General features: G+C 53.7%; 1 protein-coding gene across 1 annotated transcript in view; it reads right to left on the bottom strand.

The window, feature by feature from the left end:
* The window catches only part of LOC119095931 (solute carrier family 22 member 4), a gene marked incomplete at its 3' end in the record, with an annotated part of 48,636 nt that extends 24,100 nt beyond the window's left edge, over window positions 1–24,536 (bottom strand). Inside the window, 4 exon segments of the mRNA XM_037218784.1 lie at window positions 4,730–4,899; window positions 6,836–7,032; window positions 19,683–19,808; window positions 24,430–24,536. Coding sequence (XP_037074679.1) covers window positions 4,730–4,899; window positions 6,836–7,032; window positions 19,683–19,808; window positions 24,430–24,471 — 535 coding nt within the window.
* Between the last annotated feature and the right edge of the window lie 1,495 nt (window positions 24,537–26,031).

Below are 26,031 nucleotides of genomic sequence, written 5' to 3'. Positions count from 1 at the left end.
GCCGATTGGCCAGTTGCCAGATGACCTTTCTCTGTCAGTCGGTCAAAACACCAGCACGTGCCCATGGGCCAGTTTGACTTTGCTCCGCCGGTTGCCAGCGCACATTTCTTGGAGAGTCGCGCACCCCAACACGCTCTCTCCAGAGCCCGTACGTACTCTGTCCCACAGCACTGCACGCCCAGCATCCCTCCAATAGACCGATGTCGAAGCAGGAGAGACCAAATGGAATTATAGGGGTGCCACCAGTCAAATGGACCCCTCTTCGGCGCTCAGTGGTCTCCGTGGGTCAATTCCCTGTTTCATATTAAAAGCCCTACGAGTGTCTCAAATGACAAAAGAATTGGAGTTCTCGGTCTAGGACGGAACCCGCACACCTCCAGGGGAGTTCTTTGGACCCTGGAGGGTTTTGGGACAAAACGAAAACAAAAAAGAACCTCAAAAGGTTAGCAGATACGTCACATATATTTAAACGAATGGGGAAGGTTGACTCCGACAAAGACAAGATAACCGGCAAAATCGTCCGCATTGATGCAACGGTAAATGTTACAATTGCGCCGAAGCCAGCAAAAGGAACAAGGACGTGAGTCAAGGCAGAGAAAAAGCATTCGGCAAGGCTGGGAACAGAAAACGGTGGAAACAGTTGAGCCGTGGTACTAACTTGCAGTGATGGAGACAAAAAAGTACGTAGGTAAAGATTGTGAGATGACGAAGACGGTCCAGAATGCGAGGCATGTAAGAACTAGCTTAATCCAGCCAATTATTTATTGAGGTCGCTAAATGTGATTTATATTGACCCTGCTTCAGCCGCAGAAAAACCTCCAGACCTGGTCATTCATTCTGTGAGAAATAGGGAGCGGTTAGAAAGTCGTATGAATGACCTGGAAGTCGTGATTAAAAAACAGTCAGCGGTCACGAAACTGTCGTGCACTTTAGCAGCTGTAAACTGTCGTAAACTGTAGCAGCAAAACAATATCTTACGCATTGGTAATGCTCCGAAACACAGCTTTAAAAATTGTTCTTTTTCTACGGCACGGCACAACAACACGGCACTGTGCTTGTGTCAAGTGTCAAGTGTTCCCCACACTACCCCGGTTCGAAAGCCCTAGTCCAATCTGTCCTCCAGTCCCACACTGGACCACTACGTGGACCACAATGCGTGCAACGGCCACAAAACGAGCTTCGCCTAGCGCATGTGTGAAAACCAAGAATTTGTGAAAAAAACAAAAAAAATCGTGAAGAACATGCGAAATGTGTTGTCGCGAAACTATGTAATCAACTCTTATACAGCTCACTTCGGTATGTATGTATATATATATATATATATATATATATATATATATATATATATATATATATATATATATATATATATATATGTATGTATAACCCACCCCGTTGTGCGCAGATGCTGTATACATCACAAACGACCGAAATACACGACATTGCATACAAACGCAAGCGTGAGATCAACTAAGGCATGAGTGCATTCATGTCGTGAGGCCAGATTATCATGATGCAGTCAGGTGGTTCGAGGACGTCAGAATACCCCGGAAGCCCATTACTTACCCCAGATAATAAAGCACCGGTTTCGGAAACAAAGGACGCTTGAGATCCCCTTTTCGGGGCATCCCTCGCAAAATGCACGAATCAAATGGGCTCCAGCACTCGACGGCCGCCTTAACCGTCAGCTCCAGCTTCCATGCAAGCAGCCGTGTTTTTCAGCCGTGTTTTTCAGCCGTGTTTCTCAGCCGTGTTTTTCCGCACACGACGTCATTCTCACATGGCCGCGCGCGTCTGCCGTAGAGGTGCCCTCCGTCAATCTCCAGTCCTCCAGCAGCGCCCCCCCCCCCCCCCCCCGCTCCCCGGCCCGGAAGGGGGCGGGGCCTCAGGTGGCCCGTGCATGACGCGTCGCGCCCACGGGCGGATTTTCCGCTGAGTGCGGCCTTGGGGGCTCCAGAACGTCCGGTGGTGCAGCAATCCTCACAGCAGCGGCGGCGCGGACCGCAGGACCGTGCCCCAGACAACATCCTCAGGAGTTTTTCGATTTGCCTCTTCACGAAGGCTCTGTATGCCATGATTTAGGGCATTGCAGTGCTCTCACGGCCCTGCGCTGTTAGTTCTGAATAGTTTCATTCCGTTATTTCTGTACCTTTGAAATGTTTAATATTATGACGGCAAAACATCAGACCAAAGCACTTAAAAGATTGTGACCTGGTTTGCCTTTCACATATGAATGAGCTTAAACTGGTCGGCATATCCAGCTGGCTATAGCTTCACATTGTACTGCACTTTCTTACTCGTCGCGAAATGTACGGTTTGACGGGTATCTTACGAGGGCCGCCAAACTTGCATTGCAATTGAACTGCGCTTCCCGATCCCGAACGCCAGACAGTGAGTGGATATTGTGTTCATGGATGGAGCCCGGAGCTTGGTTGAATGCCCTCGAGTGCCATTCATTCGCGTGAGACTTGTGTCCTTGGCACGCGCTCGGGTTAGGGTCACATTCACCCCCCCCCCCCCGAAGGTTTTTCCAAAATGGTTTTCGAACGGCGGGGCGAAGCCGCATACAATTCTGCATAGCTGTAAGCAATTGAATAGCGGATCGTCTGGCATTAAATATTTAGATGTACCATGTACGATCGCTGACCTATGTCAGATGAAAGTCAGGCCATGATTTCAGCGCAGACACTTTCTAGGGAATCGTTCAATCTGATCCAACAACGGACTGTTAGGCGAAGCCATATACCTCTGAGATACTTCCTTAGGCAACACATCAATTGAATGAAGAAATTACATTGACTGAGGGTCAGGTATGAAAGCTAGACCAGGGTCAAAACCAACCTGTTTTATTACTCTAGGGCCTGCTGTATGGGGCAGTTTCTGGCGCCCATTTCAAATTTATTGACAACAAAAACCGCATTGTGCATCTCTCATAGACTTCTTAAAGATCAGAATAGGTCACTGACCTAAAATTACCCAGGTCATTATTTTGTTCTTGAGAAGATACTCCCTAGTGTAATCTTTGTCGCTTATTCAGTTAAAAAACTCAAAGCAGTCTTGTATGGTTTTGATCACCACGACGACCCGGCCTTCAAAAGGTCAAACAACCTTCAAAAGGTCAAACAAGATCACTGACCTTCAATAATCACTGATTAGAACAGCCATCTAAGTTCTTGGAGCCATTTGGGGACCAATTTTAAATTTGACCTTGTTTGACCAGATTTGGGCCACAGGTCATGACCTAAGAACCTCAAACTTTGACTTGAGTGAATTCACGTACAGGTTAACACACCCTGTGAATTCGGTATTTCCAGCTTGCTTAGTTCCTGAGATCTCAGGGAGTCAGACTGACCCTCTCCCGAGCGAAGGGTATCGAACCGGCCATTCGTGCGCGTGTTGAAACTTGGAAACTGGTTTAAAACTGCTGGAAGCTGGCAACAGTAAACTGTCAAAGCACTCAACTTCAAACGAAGCAGTGTCAAGACACAATCCTTGCTGTTTTCCTGGACGGAAGCCTCCTCCCTTGTCTGAATGTGAGCTGATCTGAGTGTGCAGTTGGCTCAGGTGTTGCAAATCGATGTGAAATTTTCTGCGGAGCGCTTTTGATGACTCTGGAGGCATTCACCGCGGCCAGGTTGTTTGTGTGCCTATTTCCGCCTTCGCTGTGAGAGCACAGTCAGGATTTCGTGCAGGACCCGAACAGCGACCGTTTGGTAGCGAGTGCGAACGTGACCCACTGCGGGACTTCCAGGACCGGTCCTCCTCTAATGTGGTGCGCGGACGTCACCCGTGCCAGCTGCTGTACCGCCGTCACGACAGCACCTCTTTGTCTTTTCACCGCGTCACATATCTATGGACGTAAGTGTATCTGCATTTTGTCCTCTCTTCACATACGGCTCGGATTGGCTAAACTTGGCTGCGTCCGGGCAGGGGACTCCCGAACCCTGGCCTATGTCTATGACAGCGAACTACAGGACCGGGGTAGGGACCCCGAACCCTGGGCTATGTCTATGACAGCGAACTTCAGGACCACACACATTTGTGGTGGACCGTGTAAGTTTTTGCACGAGACACACGCTAATTCTACTCCATCTTGCGGGCCGTATTCGTGAGTAGAATGCATCGGTAAAGCTCAGTCGAGTTCATGTGCGTAGCGAACGTTGAGGGGTACCGTGGTGCGGCACGGCCGCGATGCCACTCGTAAAGCACACTCATACACAGCCATCTCATATACAGCCCACCCAAATATAGCCCACTCATATACAGCGCACTCATATGCAGTCCATTCATATACAGCGCACTCATATACAGTCCACTCATATACAGCCCACGCCCACTCATATACAGCCCACTCAAATACAGTCCGCTCATATGCAGTCCACTCATATATAGTCCACGCAAGCGTGAAGCGTGAATGCAGCATGGAAAGACTTGCAGCATTGGCTTAAGGAGCAAAGCTCAGGGACGCACGCCGATCTGAGGCTCCAACAGCCAACTTGTGGGGGAAGAAAAGAGGGAGAAGAGGGTGGAGTAGAGGGAGGTGAAGAGAGGATGAGAAGAAGAAGGAGGGAGAGGAGAGGAAAGAGAAGAGGAAGGAGAAGAGGGAAGAGAAGAGGGAGGAAGAGAGGAAGAACTGGGAGGAGGAGAGGAAGGAGAAGGGAGAGGAGAACAGCGCCCCCTTCTGCCATTGCTCTTCATCACGCCCCCGATCCTCTTCTCCGGCACACACCTGTGGCCTCGTCGTCGCTGCCCTCTTCGTCGTCGCGGCCCGGCTTGTCCAGCTGGAAGTCGCTGGGCAGGATGATGCCGTTGAGTCGGCAGCCCAGACGAATGAGCTTCTCAGCCTCGCCATGCCGCCGCATCGACACCAGCCAGTGGATCGACTCCGGCACCAGGAACCTGCGACCGAGAGTCATCGAGTCAGAGTCACCAGTCAGCAGGACTAGGCGCTTGACCGGATCGGACCGGAAGCATATTTCTGGGGCCCCTGAGTCAAACATCTTGAGTCAAAAGGACCAAACACTGGCTGGGATTTGTGACAAAGACCCTGCCGCCGAGCGTGACGGATACTTAGTCACTGAGCCATGTAGCCGAGCACCGGATCGCGGTAGACGCCAGGGAACTAAGAATCAGAGTCAGAGTCGTCGAGTCTGTAGAACAGGGCACTGAACCGTCCCCGGCATACAACATAAAGCCGTATATCGCGGAATCTGAGTCACTGACTCAACAGGAAAAGGTGCTGGATGACTCTGCCAACAGGAGCCCTCAATCGGGAGTCAGGATCACTGGGTTTACAGCGCCATGCACTGCATCGGCTCAGCCACCGGGAACCTGAAACAAATACTCACAAACATTGAGTCTAGCGATAATCATGAGGTTCTCAAGCAAAGACTTTGCACTGACTCCAGCACCGGAAATCTGCACCCGAGAGCCACTGGGTGGGAGTTAGAGGCGATACATCTTTATGAACAGCCGTCAGCTTGATTCCATGCCTAGCAACAGGGTGCCACCTCAAAAGAACAGACCACATCCTGATTCGTGAAGCACGACCGTCAGCGGAAGACAGCTGGAGTTTTGGCATTCCCGCTCAGACAAGCCTTATGTTGCCATGGCAGCGTCGCACCTGGGGAGCTGCGCCCGTGAGCCATTTCGAGGCTCTAAGTGAAACATCTCGCGATTAACTGCATATGGCGCCCCCGAACGCGCTCGGCTCCCCACTTTGGCAAATGGATGGCGCTTTTGCCAGACGGAGGCTCACAATGTGCATTTCGTCACAGAGGAAGCAATTCCTCAGCTACCACCGCAATGCTGTCCCCAAGGCCAAGAATCGAGACTCCCCTCGATGCCTGAAGGTGATATAGCTTATAAAAAATTCAGAACTAACGTCTTGAACGGGGAAGCGACCACCCCCGACTGATTTGGTAACAACAAAAAAGAAAGACACGAAAAGACAGATTGCTGGTTAGCACCTGTCGAAACTTTAGAGCTGATTTAGTCATGGACGAACATGCATCCGCAATGACATAACCTCAGCACAAAGTTAGGTCTGACAAGGAAAAACGGTCCATCACGCTGTCAAAGCGAGATCGCATCTGGCCTACCAATTGGAAAGCGCTGACTGGTCGGCAGCTTCTAAGAAGCTGTGGCTCACAACATGGACACAAAGCTACCGTTTCGCGTGATCGCCAGATCTCGTGACAATGGAGACGCTCTCCAAGGTTACCATGGCGTTCATCCTCGTTCGCTGTTCCCAAAACAGCTCAGTTGATGCTGTCTGTGGTCTCTTTGAAGCGCTGTGTCGAGAGCAAGGGGTGATTGCAGGAGTTACATAACTTAGAACGGACGCCGCCCGCGTGGTGCAGCGAGCCATCTCAAGCTTCTGATCCGCGCTTAATGACGCCAGTGGGTTATGATCACTTTTCAAGTCGGCTAATTCTGAGATACTGACAGTGTCATCACCCCGGATGCTGGTGCTGAAGGGAAGACTAGAACGCGACACAGTCGAGCAGCTGCACTAGTCTTTGCATAACAGTATGTTGTCTATGTTAGCTGGACGACTGGCATTTGCGGTGTACGTCTCATTTGCATCATCTGTTAGTTAGCTGGCATCCATTTTCAAGTCAATTCTTTCCTCGTTAACTGCGCACTCACTTCTGTTTCTTGTTCTCCCTGACTTTGCATCTTCCTTCTGGTCTCACTCCTCTCTCTCTCTCCCCCCCCCTCTCTCTCTCTCTCTCTCTCTCTCTCTCTTGCTTTCCCTCGCTCTCTCTTCCTCTCTCTCTTCTTCTTCTTCCCCTTCTCCCCCTCCCTCTCTCCCTCTCCCTGCGCCACTGACCATGAGAAAGGGATGAGCAGGATGCTCTCCACGCTGATGGCCAGCTGCAGCTTCCACCACGAGCGAAACAGCATCGCCTGCAGGCTGAGCAGGATCTGGCCGATGGCGTACGCCACGTATAAAATGAGTGGCGCGATGGGCCGGGACTTGGACGGCGCCATCTCCACGGCCAGCACGAGCAGAGCAATCTCCACACCCTGAGGGAGAGACTGTGGTCAGCAGAGCAATCTCCACACCCTGAGGGAGAGACCGTGGTCAGCAGAGCAATCTCCACACCCTGAGGGAGAGACTGTGGTCAGCAGAGCAATCTCCACACCCTGAGGGAGAGACCGTGGTCAGCAGAGCAATCTCCACACCCTGAGGGAGAGACCGTGGTCAGCAGAGCAATCTCCACACCCTGAGGCAGAGACTGTGGTCAGCAGAGCAATCTCCACACCCTGAGGGAGAGACTGTGGCCAGCAGAGCAATCTCCACACCCTGAGGCAGAGACTGTGGTCAGCAGAGCAATCTCCACACCCTGAGGGAGAGACTGTGGTCAGCAGAGCAATCTCCACACCCTGAGGCAGAGACTGTGGTCAGCAGAGCAATCTCCACACCCTAAGGGAGAGACTGTGGTCAGCAGAGCAATCTCCACACCCTGAGGGAGAGACCGTGGTCAGCAGAGCAATCTCCACACCCTGAGGGAGAGACTGTGGTCAGCAGAGCAATCTCCACACCCTGAGGGAGAGACTGTGGTCAGCAGAGCAATCTCCACACCCTGAGGCAGAGACTGTGGTCAGCAGAGCAATCTCCACACCCTGAGGGAGAGACTGTGGTCAGCAGAGCAATCTCCACACCCTGAGGGAGAGACTGTGGTCAGCAGAGCAATCTCCACACCCTGAGGGAGAGACCGTGGCCAGCAGGGCGATCTCTCCCTGGGGAGCAACGGTGACTAGCAGATTGGTCTCCACACCCTGAGGAATAAACAATGGACAGAAGTGTGATCTACATGTTGTTCAAGCTTGTCAAAGTTGTCCACGTCTAGGCTGTACGAGCCCATGCCTCCACAAAGATAAATAGTGGTGAGTGCAAGACCCTTCTCTTGCCCTCAGAAATGCAAATGGCTGGCAAATATACCCCCAAACAATGAGGAGATGGTGGTGGTTCACAAAGCCGTACACCCACTCTGGAAGGGACAGCGGCCACATGCGGGCAACCCCGTTAAAAGCGCTCCTCAGTACTTTTTTCGCGCATTAGGTAATACCTACCATATCCGAGACCAGCGGCATCTTTTACTTTAGATTACGACTATTGTCCGTATTCCACGCTGTGACGATTGGCCATGCTCGCACTTCACGCAGTGAAAAATAGTGGCTTTCTGATTCTAGTCTTGTTGCCCTCACGGTGCCGTTCATTTATATGGAACCTTGAGACATTTTCTCCTAGAAAATGCATATTCCGCCCACTGCAGGAAGAAGGGACGTCGCTCTTTCGGAGGGGAGGAGGGGGGGGGGGGGGAGGAGTCCACGACCGTTGACTTGAGCCCTCATTCCCCGCCCATTTCTCCTCCGAATGCCCCCCTCCCCCCCCCCCCCCCAATGCAGAGATGCTCCAGATGGGCCTCTGACGGTCTGGAATGTGCGACAGCTGAACCGCTAAGGGTGGTCGATTGTCGGATCGATTGTCCACGGTGATGCGTCCCATCGTAAGTCTGAAGATCGCTTCGCACTTCTGAAGAGTCTCTGACCTGTCCACGTGGACATGGTTCTGGTCACCCCACATCACGAAATCCAAGGGCGACAGGTCGAAGAGTGAGAAGCGACAGCACGACAATCTTAAACTGATGTACATTTCAGCGAAATGATTTTCGAACCAGTCCAGTAAATGCGTGCCGTGCGCGGTGTCGATCGAGATCAGTCGAGAAATCGGGACATCTCACTCATGTGAGATGACTGATTGTTGCTATTGCTTACTATCACGTTTTGCCTCTGAATGGTTATTTGGATTCTACCGCAGTCTTGATTGGGTGAAAAGCACGCTCGGCACTATTGAGCTGAAGTGAGTTAACGTCTTATTTGACCGCGTTGAATTAACGATGCTTTTACATAGAAACAGCATGTTCATGTCACCCCTCTCTCACTTGTTTGATCACCCAATGTATTGCTCAATCGAGAACTTGGACAAAATCGGGACACCTCACTTGGCGGGACACCTCACTCGGCGGGACACTTCACTCGGCGGGACACCTCACTTGGCGGGACGCCTAGGTCAGCGAGACACCTCACTCGGCGGGACATCTCACGCAGCGGGACACCTCACGCGGCAGGACACCTCACTCGGCGGGACGCCTAGGTCAGCGGGACACCTCACTCGGCGGGACGCCTAGGTCAGCGGGACACCTCACTCGGCGGGACACTTCACTCGGCGGGACGCCTAGGTCAGCGGGACACCTCACTCGGCGGGACACTTCACTCGGTGGGATACTTCACTCGGCGGGACGCCTAGGTCAGCGGGACACCTCACTCGGCGGGACACTTCACTCGGCGGGACACCTCACTCGGCGGGACACCTCACTCGGCGGGACACCTCACTCGGCGGGACACCTCACTCGGCGGGACATCTCACTCGGCGGGACACCTCACTCGGCGGGACATCTCACTCGACGGACACCTCACTCGGCGGGACATCTCACGCAGCGGGACACCTCACTCGGCGGGACACCTCACTCGGCGGGACGCCTAGGTCAGCGGGACACCTCACTCGGCGGGACGCTTCACTCGGCGGGACGCCTAGGTCAGCGGGACACCTCACTCGGCGGGACACTTCACTCGGCGGGACACCTCACTCGGCGGGACACTTCACTCGGTGGGATACTTCACTCGGCGGGACACCTCACTCGGCGGGACACCTCACTCGGCGGGACACCTCACTCGGCGGGACACCTCACTCGGCGGGACACTTCACTCGGCGGGACACTTCACTCGGCGGGACACTTCACTCGATGGGGCACCTCACCATATCCATTCCCACGGAAACGGAAACCAAAGACGACTGGTAGTAAAGGGAAGCGTAGGAAGGGAACAAATGGACTCCAGTTATCGACATGGCCATTAAAAAAGTCGTGCAAGTTGATTTTTACTTCTGTTCATAGGTACACCGTAGCGTTGTACTTTTAAACCTTCTGCAGGCTGTCCGCGCCATATCTCAGACCTCGCCAGTCTAAAAAAACTTTTAGCAACTCGAGTGGCCAATGCACGAGGCTTGTTTCTGTTGATCACAAGGGCTCGAATGTCTAAAAATTATGCCGATTGCATCCCATTCTTAGTTCTAAACCAAAACGTGCTCACGTCGCCTTGAAATAGGAGGTCGGTTCTCCACAGCGAAACAATTTTTGAATGTACGAAATATTTAAAAGTTGTTTTTTGGCCCAACATCATGGACGCAAGCAAGTGACCAAAACCCTGAGAGAAATAATGTTTTTATTTTAGGTTAAGTCAATCTTAGCGGCTCAGGATCCCCTCACCCCCCCCCCCCCCTCCAACGATTCAGAGAGAGACACCCGGATAGGAAGTGTTGTGGGGGCGTTGTGAAAACTAAAGCGTTGTGGAGACCCAAGAAGTATCATTATAACTTGTTATTTAAGTCTGGTATACTAGATAGAGTCAAGTTCAAGAGAGCGCTCCCTGCAACTTCTAACCGTCAATAACATACAGAAAGCACCTCAACATCAGACTCATATAAATGAAAAAAAATCCTTAAGATGTCAAAATGAAGTCACGCAATAAAAAACGTGGCTTTCCCACTCCTATATTGTTGTTATACGGTGCAGCACGCTTACATTGCTCTTTGAGACATCGTTTTCCCTCGCATTATCGTCTTGCCGCGTGAAGATTTTTTATTTTTTCATTTATGAACCTGATATCAAGGTCTTCTGTGCAAAGTCAGAGAGGAATCAGATCAGAGGAGGGTTCAGACTGGAACGATAGAAAGCTGATTAGTAGCGGGCACATATTCACTAAATGTTTTACCATTGTTACTGTATTACCGACCAGACCCCACCAATCTATCGTCTGCGCATCACAACAGCTTCCCTGCCGCCCGAGGCCGGTGAACCAACGCAGCCTGAGACACCGTGTCAGCTAGCACGCATCCGAGCAAATCGGACGGCGCGACCGGCACACGATTTGTTCACACTTGAGGAGGTGGTACCGCTCGAGCACGGTCACACCTGAGGAGGCGGCACCGCTCGGGCACGGTCATACCTGAGGAAGCGGCACCGCTCGGGCACGGCCAAACCTGAGGAGGCGGCACCACTCGGGCACGGTCACACCTGAGGAGGCGGCATGGCTCGGGCACGGCCAAACCTGAGGAGGTGGCACTACTCGGGCACGGCTGCTGGGATCGGCCTGTGGCACAGGCACGTCCCGCAGCAGTCGGCCGCAGCGTCACATCAGCCACGTCACACGTCACGTCACGGCCACGTCACGGGCTCCAGACACTGTTTGTCGACGACGACAGCGGCCTGTCGGGTATTCAAATGGCGCGAGCTGTACTGACGACACGTTCCTTTGCGTCGCTAGTGGTTAAAAAAGTCCGACACATGACAGACGGCTGCATGGCTTGACTGATGATTAAGATACTGACTTGACGTGACGCGCTGGCGGGCTACAAACGATTTGTCCCAGTAGAGATACGTCGACAGATGATATGATCATTGCGCCATAGCGCCATTGACCATTTTGCCATTGCGCCATTGCAGCACTCGACGACGGGGGACGGGCGCGTGAGCGATTGCTCGCAAACGTTTGCAATTCACACAAGTAGACCACGTCGGTGCAGAAAAGCTAGCTAATTAAATACTCCTCCGCGAGAAAAAGCTCTGGCTGTCGCGCCAGCGCGAATCTGCTGGGAGGGTGGCCGGCTGTTTTCATCCGCCAGTCAGTGTTCCGACAATAGGGCGGCTGCGAGCTGGCCAACAGAGGCCACCACACTAACCGGTCAAAAAGCAAGCGAACAAGGAATGATGACTACCACTCCCGTGCTATCTTATTTCACCAGCTCACCGCCTATGACTGGGAATAGTTAACTGGTCACCAATCAGATACTGACAACTATGCTTTTAACCGCCGGAGCACATTTGATAGCTGCATAGAAGACCCAAGTTCAATATTGAGACCATAAGTTCAACCCCAAGTTCATAACTGAGTACTCAGTGGACTTCCCACACACTCCGATCAGCTATTTCCGTCTGACACAGCGTTATTCTTTGGAGGCACGAACCTAAACATACCGAAATAGCTTACTACATGAGCTGGAATGCGAGTGTCTCGCAGGTTCTCGTAATGCCCTGCACTAGCCGGCTGCTCGCTAAGCCAGCGGTGGAGGTAGCCACTCGACGTTTTGTCTGGGCGAAGCCGAGCAGACGCGAGAGGAATGCAACCGACAGGATGTACGCTATTCCAAAAAGTAAACTAATGGAGCCAGGCACTTTCGCAGCAACTCGCGTCAATGGGTTTGGCAGGTGTATAGGAAAGTTCAATAATTACTCGAGCTTGACGGGAGGAGGTCCCCTGATCCGGCGCTCGTGCATCAGTTCCCAGCCGCAGCAGCGAAATTAACGAGCCGCGAGTCTGGCCACACGTCAACACTTCAACCGACGTAATCGATAACTTCCCAGTGATTGACTCATTATGAGCAAGTTGAGCAAAGCGCTAAGAAAACGTTCATATTTCGAACGCTTATTGGCGAACATGGACAAAACTACACACTCATGCACACGCTACAACACTGCATTCGCCAGTGCGCTAAACGCTCACTCCCTCTCATTGTAGACTACAGAGTTTTGCACCGCAGACCGCTTTCGGAACAGGCGACGTCAATCCCTTTCCGACCGATGCCTGGCGCATCCATGGCTCGGGCTGTCTCGAGACATGCTGCTGAGCTGTACCGACCGATGCCTGGCTCACCCATGGCTCGGGCTCTCTCGAGACCTGCTGCTGAGCTGTACCGACCGATGCCTGGCACACCCACGGCTCGGGCTGTCTCGAGACCCGCTGCTGAGCTGTACCGACCGATGCCTGGCGCACCCATGACTCGGGCTGCCTCGAGACCTGCTGCTGAGCTGCACTGACCGATGCCTGGCGCATCCATAGCTCGGGCTGTCTCGAGACCTGCTGCTGAGCTGTACCGACCGATGCCTGGTGCACCCATAGCTCGGGCTGTCTCGAGACTTGCTGCTGAGCTGTACCGACAGATGCCTGGCGCACCCATAGCTCGGGCTGTCTCGAGACCTGCTGCTGAGCTGCACCGACCGATGCCTGGCGCACCCATGGATCGGGCTGTCTCGAAACCTGCTGCTGAGCTGCACCCGAAACGCTCCGCTACCACGTGCAGTTGGTGTCACGTCTTTTGTCAGCTCTCGTTGCTGAGGGCTGAAACTCTCTGTCCTGGCTCCCGACCTCAACTCTTAAAGCCGCCCAAAAGGGGCAGATCCACGCACCCGAGAGCGCGTCACCGTCTACGCCCATCCACCTATTAATGAGATACCAACACAAATGTAGGTTTCTGCAGTCACTGCCTGCACAATCCCAGGCGGTGATGACAGCAATGGCCGATGCGCGCAGCTTTTTCTCGAGGCCTAGCACGGAGACAAGCCTAGTGAACGACGTGGAGACACGCACCCACATACTTTCACTGGCATGCAGTTTGATTCGCGATCGAATCTTACTTCGGTGGTTTTTGTTTATTAACCCTTAGTCGGGCTCATGACCTCGGTGTTTGGGTTCCATCGTTGATCGTGTTGGTTCAGAAGACAACCCTCTGTTTATTCGCCGTTGGATGCCGACTGTCTGGCTCGTTAGCGCATGGTGAGTTCGATTTGTTTATCGAGTCCGCCGGAGGCCCACTGGCTGAGGATTGTACCCTCACTGCTTGATGCACGATGGAGCTCCTACACTTACATGTGCCGGGTAGCAAATGCCGTTTGGCGTTAGTCGGTGGACATCGGCATGCATTGTAAATAACCGCATACATGGTGCATGCACATTCAAGCACGACCAAAAGTTAAAAATAGGGCCTAGACTAATCCTGGGGATGTCATATGCGAAACAGACGAACAAAGGTCGACCAACCTGCGTGGGTCATTAGCATTACCTAATGACCTAATGATACACCCCCCCCCCCCCCCCCCCACACACACACACACACCACACACACACACACACACACACACCACACACACACACACACACACACACACAGCACACACACACACACACACCACACACACACACACACACACACACACACACACACACACACACACACACACACACACACACACCACACACACACACACACACACACACACACACAGCACACACACACACACACACAACACACACACACACACACACACACACACACACACACACACACAACACACACACAACACCACACAGCACACACACACACACACACCACACAAACACACACACCACACACACACAACACAACACACAACACACACACACACACACACACACACACACACCACACACACACCCCACACCACACACACACCACACAACACACACACACACACCCCACACACACACATCACACACACCACACACAACACACACAAATCCCACACACCACACACACACACACAACACACACACACACACTACCACACCACCCACACACACACAACCACACAACACACACACCCCACACACACACCACACATATATATATATATATATTAGATATAATATATATATATATATAATATATATATATAACATAACTGAACTTTTATTAACGTTTTAATTAACAATATTCTCTGGGATCAGAGTCAACGCTAGGCAATACTTTCTGCATGAACTTGCTGGTCCACCATCCAATCGCGCGATTTCAGTTCAGCGACAGAATTCCGTGTCGAACTTTTGACGTCTCGCAATATCTCACGCGGTCCGCCCCGCCCTCTGACGTCATTTGACCTTGAGCGTCCGCTGCCACCGACCACAGGTCATTTCATTCAAGAGTGAATAGCGAGTGCGCGAGCGGTTCGAGCCCACCCGACTATTCCGTCGCGGCTGGGCTGGGAGACGGGTGCTGCAGCAGGGTGAGCTACTGGGCGGACATAGTATACTACTTTTCGTACCATGCATTAACTCCAGGAAGTGAACCGCAGGTTTAACTGGCCATTTACCAGTGTCTGCCAAAACTAAGTAACGAACAAACGAGTAAAATTACCATTAAAAATGTTTCCTGCTCTTTAACAGTCCTGCGAGTCAAGCTTCCAGACGTTTAAGCCGGAATCCGCACCCTTCCGGAGACTCACATCTCGCTTGGCATGCTCCACTTTTATTTGGCACACTTCGCACCCTACTTCCTTATTGACTAAGCCGGAGACGAAAAGGAACGGCAATGCCAGCATTAGGAGCTATCGTCGCCCTCCACCGACCGAGTTTCCCTTTCATCTCCCTCACACGATCAGGTGCGATCCATCATATCTTCGCTCTCGAGTGCCATCCTGATTTTCATGTGCATTCCCTGCCAAGATCCGCTTGACTATCTGGGATCTAGGGTCCGGAAAGTCCGATCCCAATCTTAACGGCAGCACAGAGAATATCGCCTTCGCCCTCGCCCTCGCCCTCACCCTCGCCTCCCCCTCTCTCTCCCCTTCTCCCCCCCCCCTCTCTCTCTCTCTCTGTCCCTCTCTCCCTCTCTCTGTGTGTTTGGTGTGACCTGCTTACACACAGGCGGGAGTAGCGCATCATACATTGGCCGATGCCGGCCAGTGGCCGCCAGCTTCACCAAGTCACGTAGCCCCGAGCGAGCGTGATTGTCTGAACGCCGCAAAATTTTTTCGAACGTTCGTGTACCAACTGCTGATTATGCCATGTGTGCAAATATCACAGACATGCGCCAGAAGCACAGTATTCTGGCCGACAACGAATCGGGCACCCCAACACAGATCACGGCGCCACCATGCACAAATTAACCGGCGCGGCTCCCCTCCTCCTCCCTCCTCCCTCTGTCGCCTCCCCTGGCAACGGGACGCCTCCGATCACACACATGATTTCGCCCACGACGCACGTGACCGCACCACGTGATCAGATCACGTGATCGGACCCCGTGGCGCTCGCTCGCTGCCCCTCGCGTGACAGATCGCTTCGTTCCCCCGCCGTCGAGATATGGCCGAGGATGGTCTGAACGGTCGCGGACGGACCCGACGCTGATCACGAGGCCTGATGGCCGTCTCTGGTGCCGATGTATCCTTGCCCGCATATGGGCCCCAGACGCACGGCTAGGACCCGCACCAATTGGTGCGCAGCAGAGGCATGTCCTAGGTGGTGGGGAAACTTCAGGTTGGCCGTCGCCCGCCGGAGGCTCCAAGGACCCTCGCCCCAGTTAGCTCGCTTCTGGGAGGAGTGTCGCCCGTGGTAAGCGAGCCGTATTGCTCTCGCTCCCACTCCCACTCCCCCATCCCCACCCCCACCACACCATAAAGGGCAGATAGCTGGGCCAAGTAGGGTAACGGGGTTCGGCGGGACCAGAAAGTGGCGCAGGGCCCGGCCCCAGTAACAGAGGCTCAGTAAAACACCTGACGAAACGACACACACCACGGGGGTGGAAGTTCGTCTGGCCCGCGGCCAAGTGGTGAAAACTGGTGTTTTCTGGGCACACGCGCTTACTATGCCACATTAAGCCCGTGAAATTACCTCCACTGAGCTACGACTTTAGCGTAGTAGTCATCTCCAACTGGACTCCATTTTTGGTCCGGGCTGTTTATCCACTTAAGTTCTCCTGAACACCCCCGAAGTGAGAATGAGTTTGGGATTGCCCGGACCTAGTGTCCCATGATCGGGAAGCATCTCAGGTCGAGCATTTCCAATCAATGTCATTTGCATCGCTCTAAGGCCCAGCGCAACAATGCTTTTGTTTTCATACAGGTAGCTCAAATGTGGTGCCATGAAAACCGAGATGTCGTTTGTGGGGATAGATGAGCACTAAAGCCGAGCATTAATCACGAACTTGAAGAACTGAATAGTAATCGATCGCCTTTTCTGTCCGCAAGCAATAAATCATGCGCCAATGTCGTCTCTCAGAGCATGTTCTTCAGATAAAAGAATTTTTGTCAGACTGCTGGCCATAGATGCTCGTAAGAGCGGAGGCCATGCCATATCATGGTCGAGGACCAGAATGATATATGTTTGTGGTATATAAACCAGATATGCCAGATATGTTGTTGCATGCTGACTGACCGCGCTGGGCAAAATAAGAAATGACAATGACAAGGAGTTATGGGATGGTGACGAAATACCTGCTCCTGGCAACTGGCGTGCTATCATTTATGGCCATTTGTACAGATTAATATTGGGTGGCGCAAGCAATATATCAGGGAGTCATCTGTAGATGACAATCACCCAAATCTGCCCGCTCACTCTCGCCAGGAACACACCCCGACGCATTCGCCGCCGCTCACCCTCGCCAGGAACACACCCTGACGCATTCGCCGCCGCTCACTCTCGCCAGGAACACACTCCGACGCATTCGCCGCCGCTCACCCTCGCCAAGAACACACCCCGACGCATTCGCCGCCGCTCACCCTCGCCAGGAACACACCCCGACGCATTCGCCGCCGCTCACCCTCGCCAGGAACACACCCCGACGCATTCGCCGCCGCTCACTCTCGCCAGGAACACAACCCGACGCATTCGCCGCCGCTCACCCTCGCCAGGAACACACCCCGACGCATTCGCCGCCGCTCACCCTCGCCAGGAACACACCCCGACGCATTCGCCGCCGCTCACTCTCGCCAGGAACACACCCCGACGCATTCGCCGCCGCTCACTCTCGCCAGGAACACACCCCAACGCATTCGCCGCCGCTCCCTCTCGCCAGGAACACACCCTGACGCATTCGCCGCCGCTCACTTTCGCCAGGAACACACTCCGACGCATTCGCCGCCGCTCACTCTCGCCAGGAACACACCCCGCCTCATTCGCCGCCGCTCACTCTCGCCAGGAACACACCCCCGACGCATTCGCCGCCGCTCACTCTCGCCAGGAACACACCCCGACGCATTCGCCGCCGCTCACCCTCGCCAGGAACACACCCCGACGCATTCGCCGCCGCTCACCCTCGCCAGGAACACACCCCGACGCATTCGCCGCCGCTCACTCTCGCCAGGAACACACCCTGACGCATTCGCCGTCGCTCACCCTCGCCAGGAACACACCCCGACGCATTCGCCGCCGCTCACTCTCGCCAGGAACACACCCCGACGCATTCGCCGCCGCTCACTCTCGCCAGGAACACACCCCGACGCATTCGCCGCCGCTCACTCTCGCCGAGAACACACCCCGACGCATTCGCCGCCGCTCACTCTCGCCAAGAACACACCCCGACGCATTCGCCGCCGCTCACTCTCGCCAAGAACACACCCCGACGCATTCGCCGCAATCACATACGAGAGACACGGCAGGGGAGCAAGAAAACGCCACGAAGCATGGCGGAACAGAATACGATGTTTGGTGTAAGCCAGAAAACAATTTCACTTTTGAAGATATTAAAAAAGGCACCAGATGTGAGGAAAAAAGCTCACTTATCCGTGTTGGCATGCTTTTGAATAGAACAGACTGCTCTAGATATCCCAGTTTCTCTGTTTTCTAAATAGGCTCCTCGATGCGTCATCCTTTACGTCATCGCACTTGCACAACATTGGTTGAAAGCCAAATGACCGCAATTATATCCGGAAACCGTGCTCACGAACGCCAGGTGCGAATGACTCGGCCATGATATTTTCTCGGTGTTGATCGCCGCATTTTTATAAAACAGTAGGATTTAGCTGACGCCATTATGACGTAATTGAGGCGGTCAGCGGTATAGGTCTTAAGAACGGCAGTGCTGTGAACTGCATCCAAATGTCTTCAAGAAGATTATTTCAGTTAAAACTGACATATCAATGTGGAGCACTCCCTGCAACCAGTGCTGCCGTGACATGTTGAAGGACGTTCTTTTCGGCACAACGGCTGTAAACTAATAATGCAAAGCAGTCATTGAGTGAGGCCGACGACACGAATTCCAGACGTCGAACATGTCTAGCATGCGGGCGCAGTGTGCCTTACCCCAGCTCCAGCCCGGCTGGCCGCGTGTGACCTCGCTGCTATTAGGAGCCAGCGCGGCCTGCAACGATACTCGAGCGGATAGGCTGAGGCCGCCCGGCGCGACGACGACACAGGCGTGCCAACTTCACAGAGACTGCCCTTGCCAGCCAGCACCTCGGACACGAAGTACGCCTAATTTGTGCCGCGAGGGCAGGCGATAGCACTGGCCCTAGCGGTGCCAGGTGGACTTGGGCCGTATCCGGTGGGCCGCGATTTCGATGTGAGAACAACTTGTTTGAATTTGGCTTGTCCGACCGAGGACAGAGTGGGATCTGTGTTCTTATCAAGTCGTGACATCGCAGCATGTAAATCGCACGCCGTAAGCCTCACTTTGGAGTAACATAACAGGCCCTATCGCGAAGAGTTTAGAACTAGGACTTGTCGCGTTCGGTGGCATGCCAATAGCGGGTGTGATGGCCATCAATATGTACTTACGGACAGAGCAAGCTTAATCGTGACAGTTACTGCAGAGCAACATAGAAACTGAGACCTCCGGACCATCCCAATTAGTAATATCATCATTTCAGTGGGCACAGAGACAGCCAAAAAGGCATAAGTAGTAGAGAGTATCTGTGCCGTCAACACCCGACCACACTCGACAACAACGCTCCATCCCTGTCACTTGCTGCGACCCTGTAATCTCCTGCGTCATTACGGGAACTGTTCAGCGCGTGCGCGCGGTACGTCACCTCGATGTAGAAGCGGGAGAGGAAGCGCAGCACCCAGTAGGACCTGATGTCACCCACGAACGCGATGCCCAGGGAGATGAGGCAGTTTTGGCAGCAGACCATCATGAACAGGGTCTTGCGTCCGTACTGAAACACAGCGCATAAGTCGACAAATAATGGCGATTGAAGTGGGTGGATGGCCCCTGGCACGGCGCGGTCACGATGAACATTAGAGAAAGGTTGTCAACGTGCTATATATATATATATATATATATATATATATATATATATATGTATATATACAACACAATAAAATAATATAAAAACTGATAGGCGCTTACTGCCACAGGTCATCAACAAGGCACCTAATCGATGAAGAGTTCGGGTCATTCTCGCCCCGAAGTCATTGAGCTCATATTTGTGACCTGACTGATGACGCGTCAGGGTCTCGCAACATACTTGCAACACGACACGCTCACAAATAGCTCCAAACAGTTTTCACGCTTTTAAGAACTAAGAAAATTTATCGCAGCTGCAGCTTTGTAACTCGAAACCAAGCGGGGGAGTTCCTTGCGCTACAAAGCAAAAATATGTTGCCAAAGATCGAGGGTGTACGTGTGGTCAGAGTAAGGTCATGTTCGGTCCGGGTCATATCCCGTCATAGCCAGGTCAGTCAGCAAAATTGCAACTTATTTTTCCGGCCGTTCGGATCTCATTTGATCTAAAGCCACGGTTGCCTTGCCTAGGCGGCCGCCAGCCGACATGTTGATGGTGTGTGTCCCAACGTCTGCTGGTTTTGAATTCATGCAATCCAGAATATAGCTATAGATAATGGTCATATGGTGTCCCACAGCAGGACACGGGACATCAGACCTGAGCACGCGTCAAAAACGGAGCATACATCAAAAACGGAGCATACATCAAACAACAGTAAACGAAGCAAGAGCGCTGGTTTACAACAGGTGCGCGACAACATGCACACACATTCCTACAGAGAATGCTAATTTCTAGCGCGGTCCACAGGAATCTCATAACCCAGTTCAAAGCGATTACGCACCGGGTTCATTAGTCCACACCAGCCACACTAGCGCAATAATATCGTGCAGCAGGTGGCAACACACAGCGAGCTACACAGCAACCTCCAGAGGCACGGTTCTTGGGGCCGTTGATCACCGCACACGCCCCGCGGTCAGGCAAATATGACACGACAGGCGCTCCTCGATGCGACGGCTCGCACTGGGCGGTCAACAACGAATTTGAGCAGAACGACCGCGAGCGGCTGTTCCATGACGGGCGACGGCTATAGGTCACTCTCAACACCTTTAATCCGATCTGCAGCACAAGTCAAAACACTTGCAGAGGTTTTTTCGAACTTTATGTTCTTGACATTTACGACGGGCTTTGAACCGTCCAAAATGTTAACACGACCGACAAGTCTGCCCAATATCTTGCCCGCACTCTGACCGCTCCCCGGCCAATGTCGTGCCCGCACTCTGGCCGTTCCCTGCCCAATATCGTGCCCGCACTCTGACCGCTCCCCTGCCCAATATCGTGCCCGCACTCTGACCACTACCCTGCCCAATATAGTGCCCGCACTCTGACCGCTACCCTGCCCTATATCGTGCCCGCACTCTGATCGCTCCTCGGCCAATATCGTGCCCGCACTCTGACCGTTCCCTGCCCAATATCGTGCCCGCACTCTGACCGCTCCCCTGCCCAATATCGTGCCCGCACTCTGACCACTACCCTGCCCAATATAGTGCCCGCACTCTGACCGCTACCCTGCCCTATATCGTGCCCGCACTCTGATCGCTCCTCGGCCAATATCGTGCCCGCACTCTGACCGTTCCCTGCCCAATATCGTGCCCGCACTCTGACCGCTACCTTGCCCAATATCGTGCCCGCACTCTGACCGCTCCCGACCATGACGTCCGAGCGAAATCCGAAATCCCATTCGAGCACTCCTGACCACAAAGTGACGAAAGCTTGATCTGTGCCGCAGCCGACCAGCCTCCCGACCTCGGTCGTCGGTCACAGGCCCGGAGCCGCTCCCCGGCCGCCGGCGGCACCGGTACCGTCGACGCCGACGAATTGCCGCGGGCATCCCGAGGGGGCCGACGCGGTACATCCAATTTATATGCATCATCGGCCGGGCCGTCGGTGCCGCGGCTGCGACCATCGCTGGCAGTCAGTCCAGCAGAGCCCCGGACCCACTCAGGCTGGGGCACGCTGGCGGCCATATGGCCTGAACATAACGGTGGTGGTCAGGCGGGGCACGACAGTGCCGGCCATGCCTTGCCGCGCTGGTGCTGGCTAGAAGACGGATTCGACGGCGCCGGTAATGCCGAGTGCGCTGCAGATTTGGACGGTGTGCATGCACCGGTGCCAGTCATAGTAGGATACACTGGTAACGGTAAGAATCGGGACTCATCGACTGCCCATACTCAGACCGAGACAAGGTGGTCTGACAGTCAGAATAGGAACACAGTGGTGCCGGAGCTGGGACACAGTCATACTGACAGTTAGGCTCGAACACAGTGTGACGACTGGGCGGAAGTGGCGGGCAGTCAGCCTGGGGCAACAGTGGTGGCAGTCAGCCTGGGGCGCAGTGGTGGCAGTCAACCTGGGGCACAGTTGGCGGCAGTTAGTCTGGGACACAGTGGTCCACAGTCAGCCTGGGGCACAGCGGTGGCAGTCAGCATGGGGCACAGTGGTGGCAGTCAGTCTGGGACACAGTGGTCACAGTCAGCCTGGGGCGCAGTGGTGGCAGTCAACCTGGGACACAGTGGCGGCAGTTAGTCTGGGGAACAGTGGTGGCAGTCAACCTGGGACACAGTGGCGGCAGTTAGTCTGGGGCACATTGGTGACAGTCAGTCTGGGACACAGTGGTGGCAGTCAGGCTGGGACACAGTGGTGGCAGTCAACCTAGGGCACAGTAGTGGCAGTCAGGCTGGGGCACAGTGGTGGTGGCCCCAAGTGGGACACGCCATGACAGTCGGACTCGGACGCAGCGCTGAAGACTGGGAATCCACTGGTGTTATCCCCCTGAGGATTCACTGGATCACAGCAATCATGGCACTGGATCACAGCAATCACGGCACTGGGTCACAGCAATCACGGCACTGGGTCACAGCAAGGATGGAGTGACAGCACAGGCAGCGATGACAGCCGTACTGGTGATGCACTGATGTCGTTCTCACTGGAGCGCAGTGCCATTCTCACTGGAGCGCAGTGCCGTTCTCACTGGGACGCAGTGTCGCTTTCACTGGGGCGCAGTGTCGTTCTCACTGGAGCGCAGTGCCGTTCTCGCTGGGACGCAGTGTCGCTTTCACTGGAGCGCAGTGCCGTTCTCACTGGGGCGCAGTGTTGCTTTCACTGGGGCGCAGTGTCGTTCTCACTAGGACGCGTGTCGCTCTCACTGGAGGGCAAATTCGTTCTCACAAGGGCGCAGTGTTGCTCTCACTGGGGCGCGATGTCGTTCTCACTGGGGCGCAATGTCGTTCTCACTAGGACGCAGTGTCGCTGTCACTGGGGCCCACTGCTGCCGTTCGTGCCGCGACCTTCTGGTGCCCATCGGGCCGGCACCAGAAGGTCGCAAGCATGACCATCTCCACTGGTGCTGGTGATGCTCGGACCTCCCGGTACCGGCGGGACTCAGCTTCACTGATGCCCAGTAGCCCCAAGCCGCACGCATTGGCTGTTGGTCTGCGCCTCCCTGATTCTGGTCATGGCCTCTGGACGGTCGCCATTCTACGCGCTCGTCACATCACGCGCTGGAGCCCTCGAGACTGCCGCTGTTGTTCGGCGGAGCCGTGTGAAATCGATGTGAGGTAGAGGAGATTAATGTCCGCTTCCTTTCTACTGTCATCTTCAAAAGGCCAAGTGACGGTATCGAAGAAACACAGCCTTCGAAATCTCCGCAGCTTAAGGCGGTTGGAGGGAAGGCCTTCAGTCGTTCTAGCAGGGTTTTACCTGCATGAGCAAGCACCTCACTGACCTCGGCGCAGGAGAAAAAAAGCGTTGGAGACGACGGAAGATAAGGGGAATAGTGACGCGAGAAATGGCATGGGCAGACAGTAAAGGTGGCGAGGATAAAAATAGCGAAGTAGAATCCTACCTGTTCCATTTCTCCAAAAATGAGGACGTGAGGTGTTGGTAAGGAAAAAAGAGATGAAATCATTCCAAAGTTGTGAAGGGTGCAAGCATGTCGAAAGAAAAGCTCTTCCTTCTTCACCCCGTTTTCAGCGCATGCCGATCTCTTGTTTTTGGCAGCTTCAACCCGTCTTCAAGCCACTCAAAACCCTTAAATATAATGTGCACGATATAACCAGTCAGCCATAGCCCACATCTCTTCCCTACTTTTCATTATCTGACATTCTCAATCCTCTCTTATTCTGGGTAAATGCATCCACTTTTATAGATCACTCACCACAATAGCCGTTCTAAACACTTACTTCGATTAATGGCTCATCGGCTTCGACTACCAATAGCAATGGCAGCTCAGCAGCGACGGGCGGCGTCAGCGCCAGTCGAGGTGAGCGAGCGAGCACTGCGCCGTGCCGTTCTCGTCGTGATGTGGTCGGGCACAAGACAATTACATCCTCGGCAGAGAACATGCCTCTCTCACCCATGTGATGGGGACAAGGGCCTAAGGCAGGCAGAGAGTTAAGGATGACGGGGGAGGGCATTGCGCTGTCCGCGATATCACACGCACCCGTGCATCACTGTCTAGTGGGGGCGGGGGGGGGCGGGGGCAGGGGCATCTCACCTTGTCCACAAAGGGTGCGAAGATGATGGCCCCGGCCACCATGGCCGTACCAAGCACGGTGTTGGTGATGACGGAGACGTCGTTGCCGCACGAGAGCCCGTACTGGAGACGAGACGTCGCATGTCAAAGCTTGAACAAGGGGGGGGGGGGGGTCTCACAGCTTGAGGGGCGTTAGCTTTGGGAGGAGTGGTTGACTATCATGGCGCGCGCAGGTCAGGTTCAGTGGGGGTGAGTGATTCGTGTGTAAAAGTCGTCGCAACGCGAGGATGCGCAGTCATCGTCTTGACACTTATATTAGGAAGATTGAATACCATTTCAGAGACTTAGAATCACGCCCAACCTTCACCGGAGACTTTGGCAATTGACATACGGCGACACATTTGTGGAACTGAAATGGTCGACATACGATCATGCGTTGTTATTCGCTTCTAAGGGGTAACCGTGTTGCGCCGCATCAGCCTAGACTTTCACGAATATATCACTGGTCACGTGTGCACACTGGGTGATGGACGGAGAAAATCAGCCTTGTCCAGAGTGAGTTCACCCAGCTGAGGACTTCTACAAATTAAGAACGCTGAGATGTTCGGGTCTGTCCACAAAATAAGCTACGCATGGGGCGGGGCACAGCCGAAGGGAACAAGGGTGGAGGTCGGAGAAACGCGACGCTACGCTCAGATTTAGTAGTAAATCAGCCTCTTGTCGGCTAAAAATGTGTTTGGAACTTACGGTGGGAGTCGTCGGCATCTTCCAATGACAAGGAGCACGTCCGACTTTATGACACACCTCCGCTTAATACCTTCAGCCCAATTACGTGTTAAATGGCCGATACCCTTTCAGACGATATGCTCGACACGATGCAAGGGAGGGGTTTTCAACCGCATAACCAGCGCGTAAACAGTGAGAGGGGGCGATAAAATGGTCACAAATGTTAAACGTAAAAATGGTCACAAATGTTAAACGTAAATGTATTGGCGGCCCGTTATCAGCCACTGCAGCAAGATGTTTGATACTGCTGATCAGGCCAGCTTGCTCACATGACTGATTCAGCCCAGCCCCCGCGCAAAATCATGCATTTGGTGGGCTGGTGCCGCATGTGATAACGCATAGACTGCGGCATCAGCATTTTCTCGGTTGACTGCCGATAGCTCTGAGTGGTTTTTAATGTGATTGACAGAGACGTAAACAAAGCGATCAGCGTCGCAATAAAGCGCGCAACCTGGGAATTATGAACCGGTTTTAAATGCTGGCCGTTGTCGGTCTACCGACTCCACGATGGCAGCCAGAGTGAGGCTCTGCTGCTTGCTGTCAGTGGGCTGGGTGTCGCACGCTTCTGTCCACGCCTGACAACACAGTCATGACCAGCCAGGGTGAGGTTCTGCCGCGCGCTGCCAGTGGGCTGGGTGTCGCACGCTTTCGTCCACGCCTGACAATACAGTCATGACGGCTGCTGTGTCATCGATGTGGGCCATCATCGCCATGGTACACATGTCATATGCTCCACGATACCGGTCGGCGGAGGGCCGAGCGAGCGCAGGTGCTAAAGCAAAAACAAGGAGTGCAGTTATCGGCCAGGATAACAAAGGGTCGAGGGAACTGCCGAGG

This window comes from Pollicipes pollicipes, unplaced genomic scaffold (assembly GCF_011947565.3).
Source record: "Pollicipes pollicipes isolate AB1234 unplaced genomic scaffold, Ppol_2.1 Scaffold_4219;HRSCAF=4965_pilon_pilon_pilon, whole genome shotgun sequence".
Taxonomy (NCBI): Eukaryota; Metazoa; Arthropoda; class Thecostraca; order Pollicipedomorpha; family Pollicipedidae; genus Pollicipes; species Pollicipes pollicipes.
Note: the sequence above shows the minus strand (reverse complement) of the source record. Positions and strands in the feature narration are given on the sequence as shown.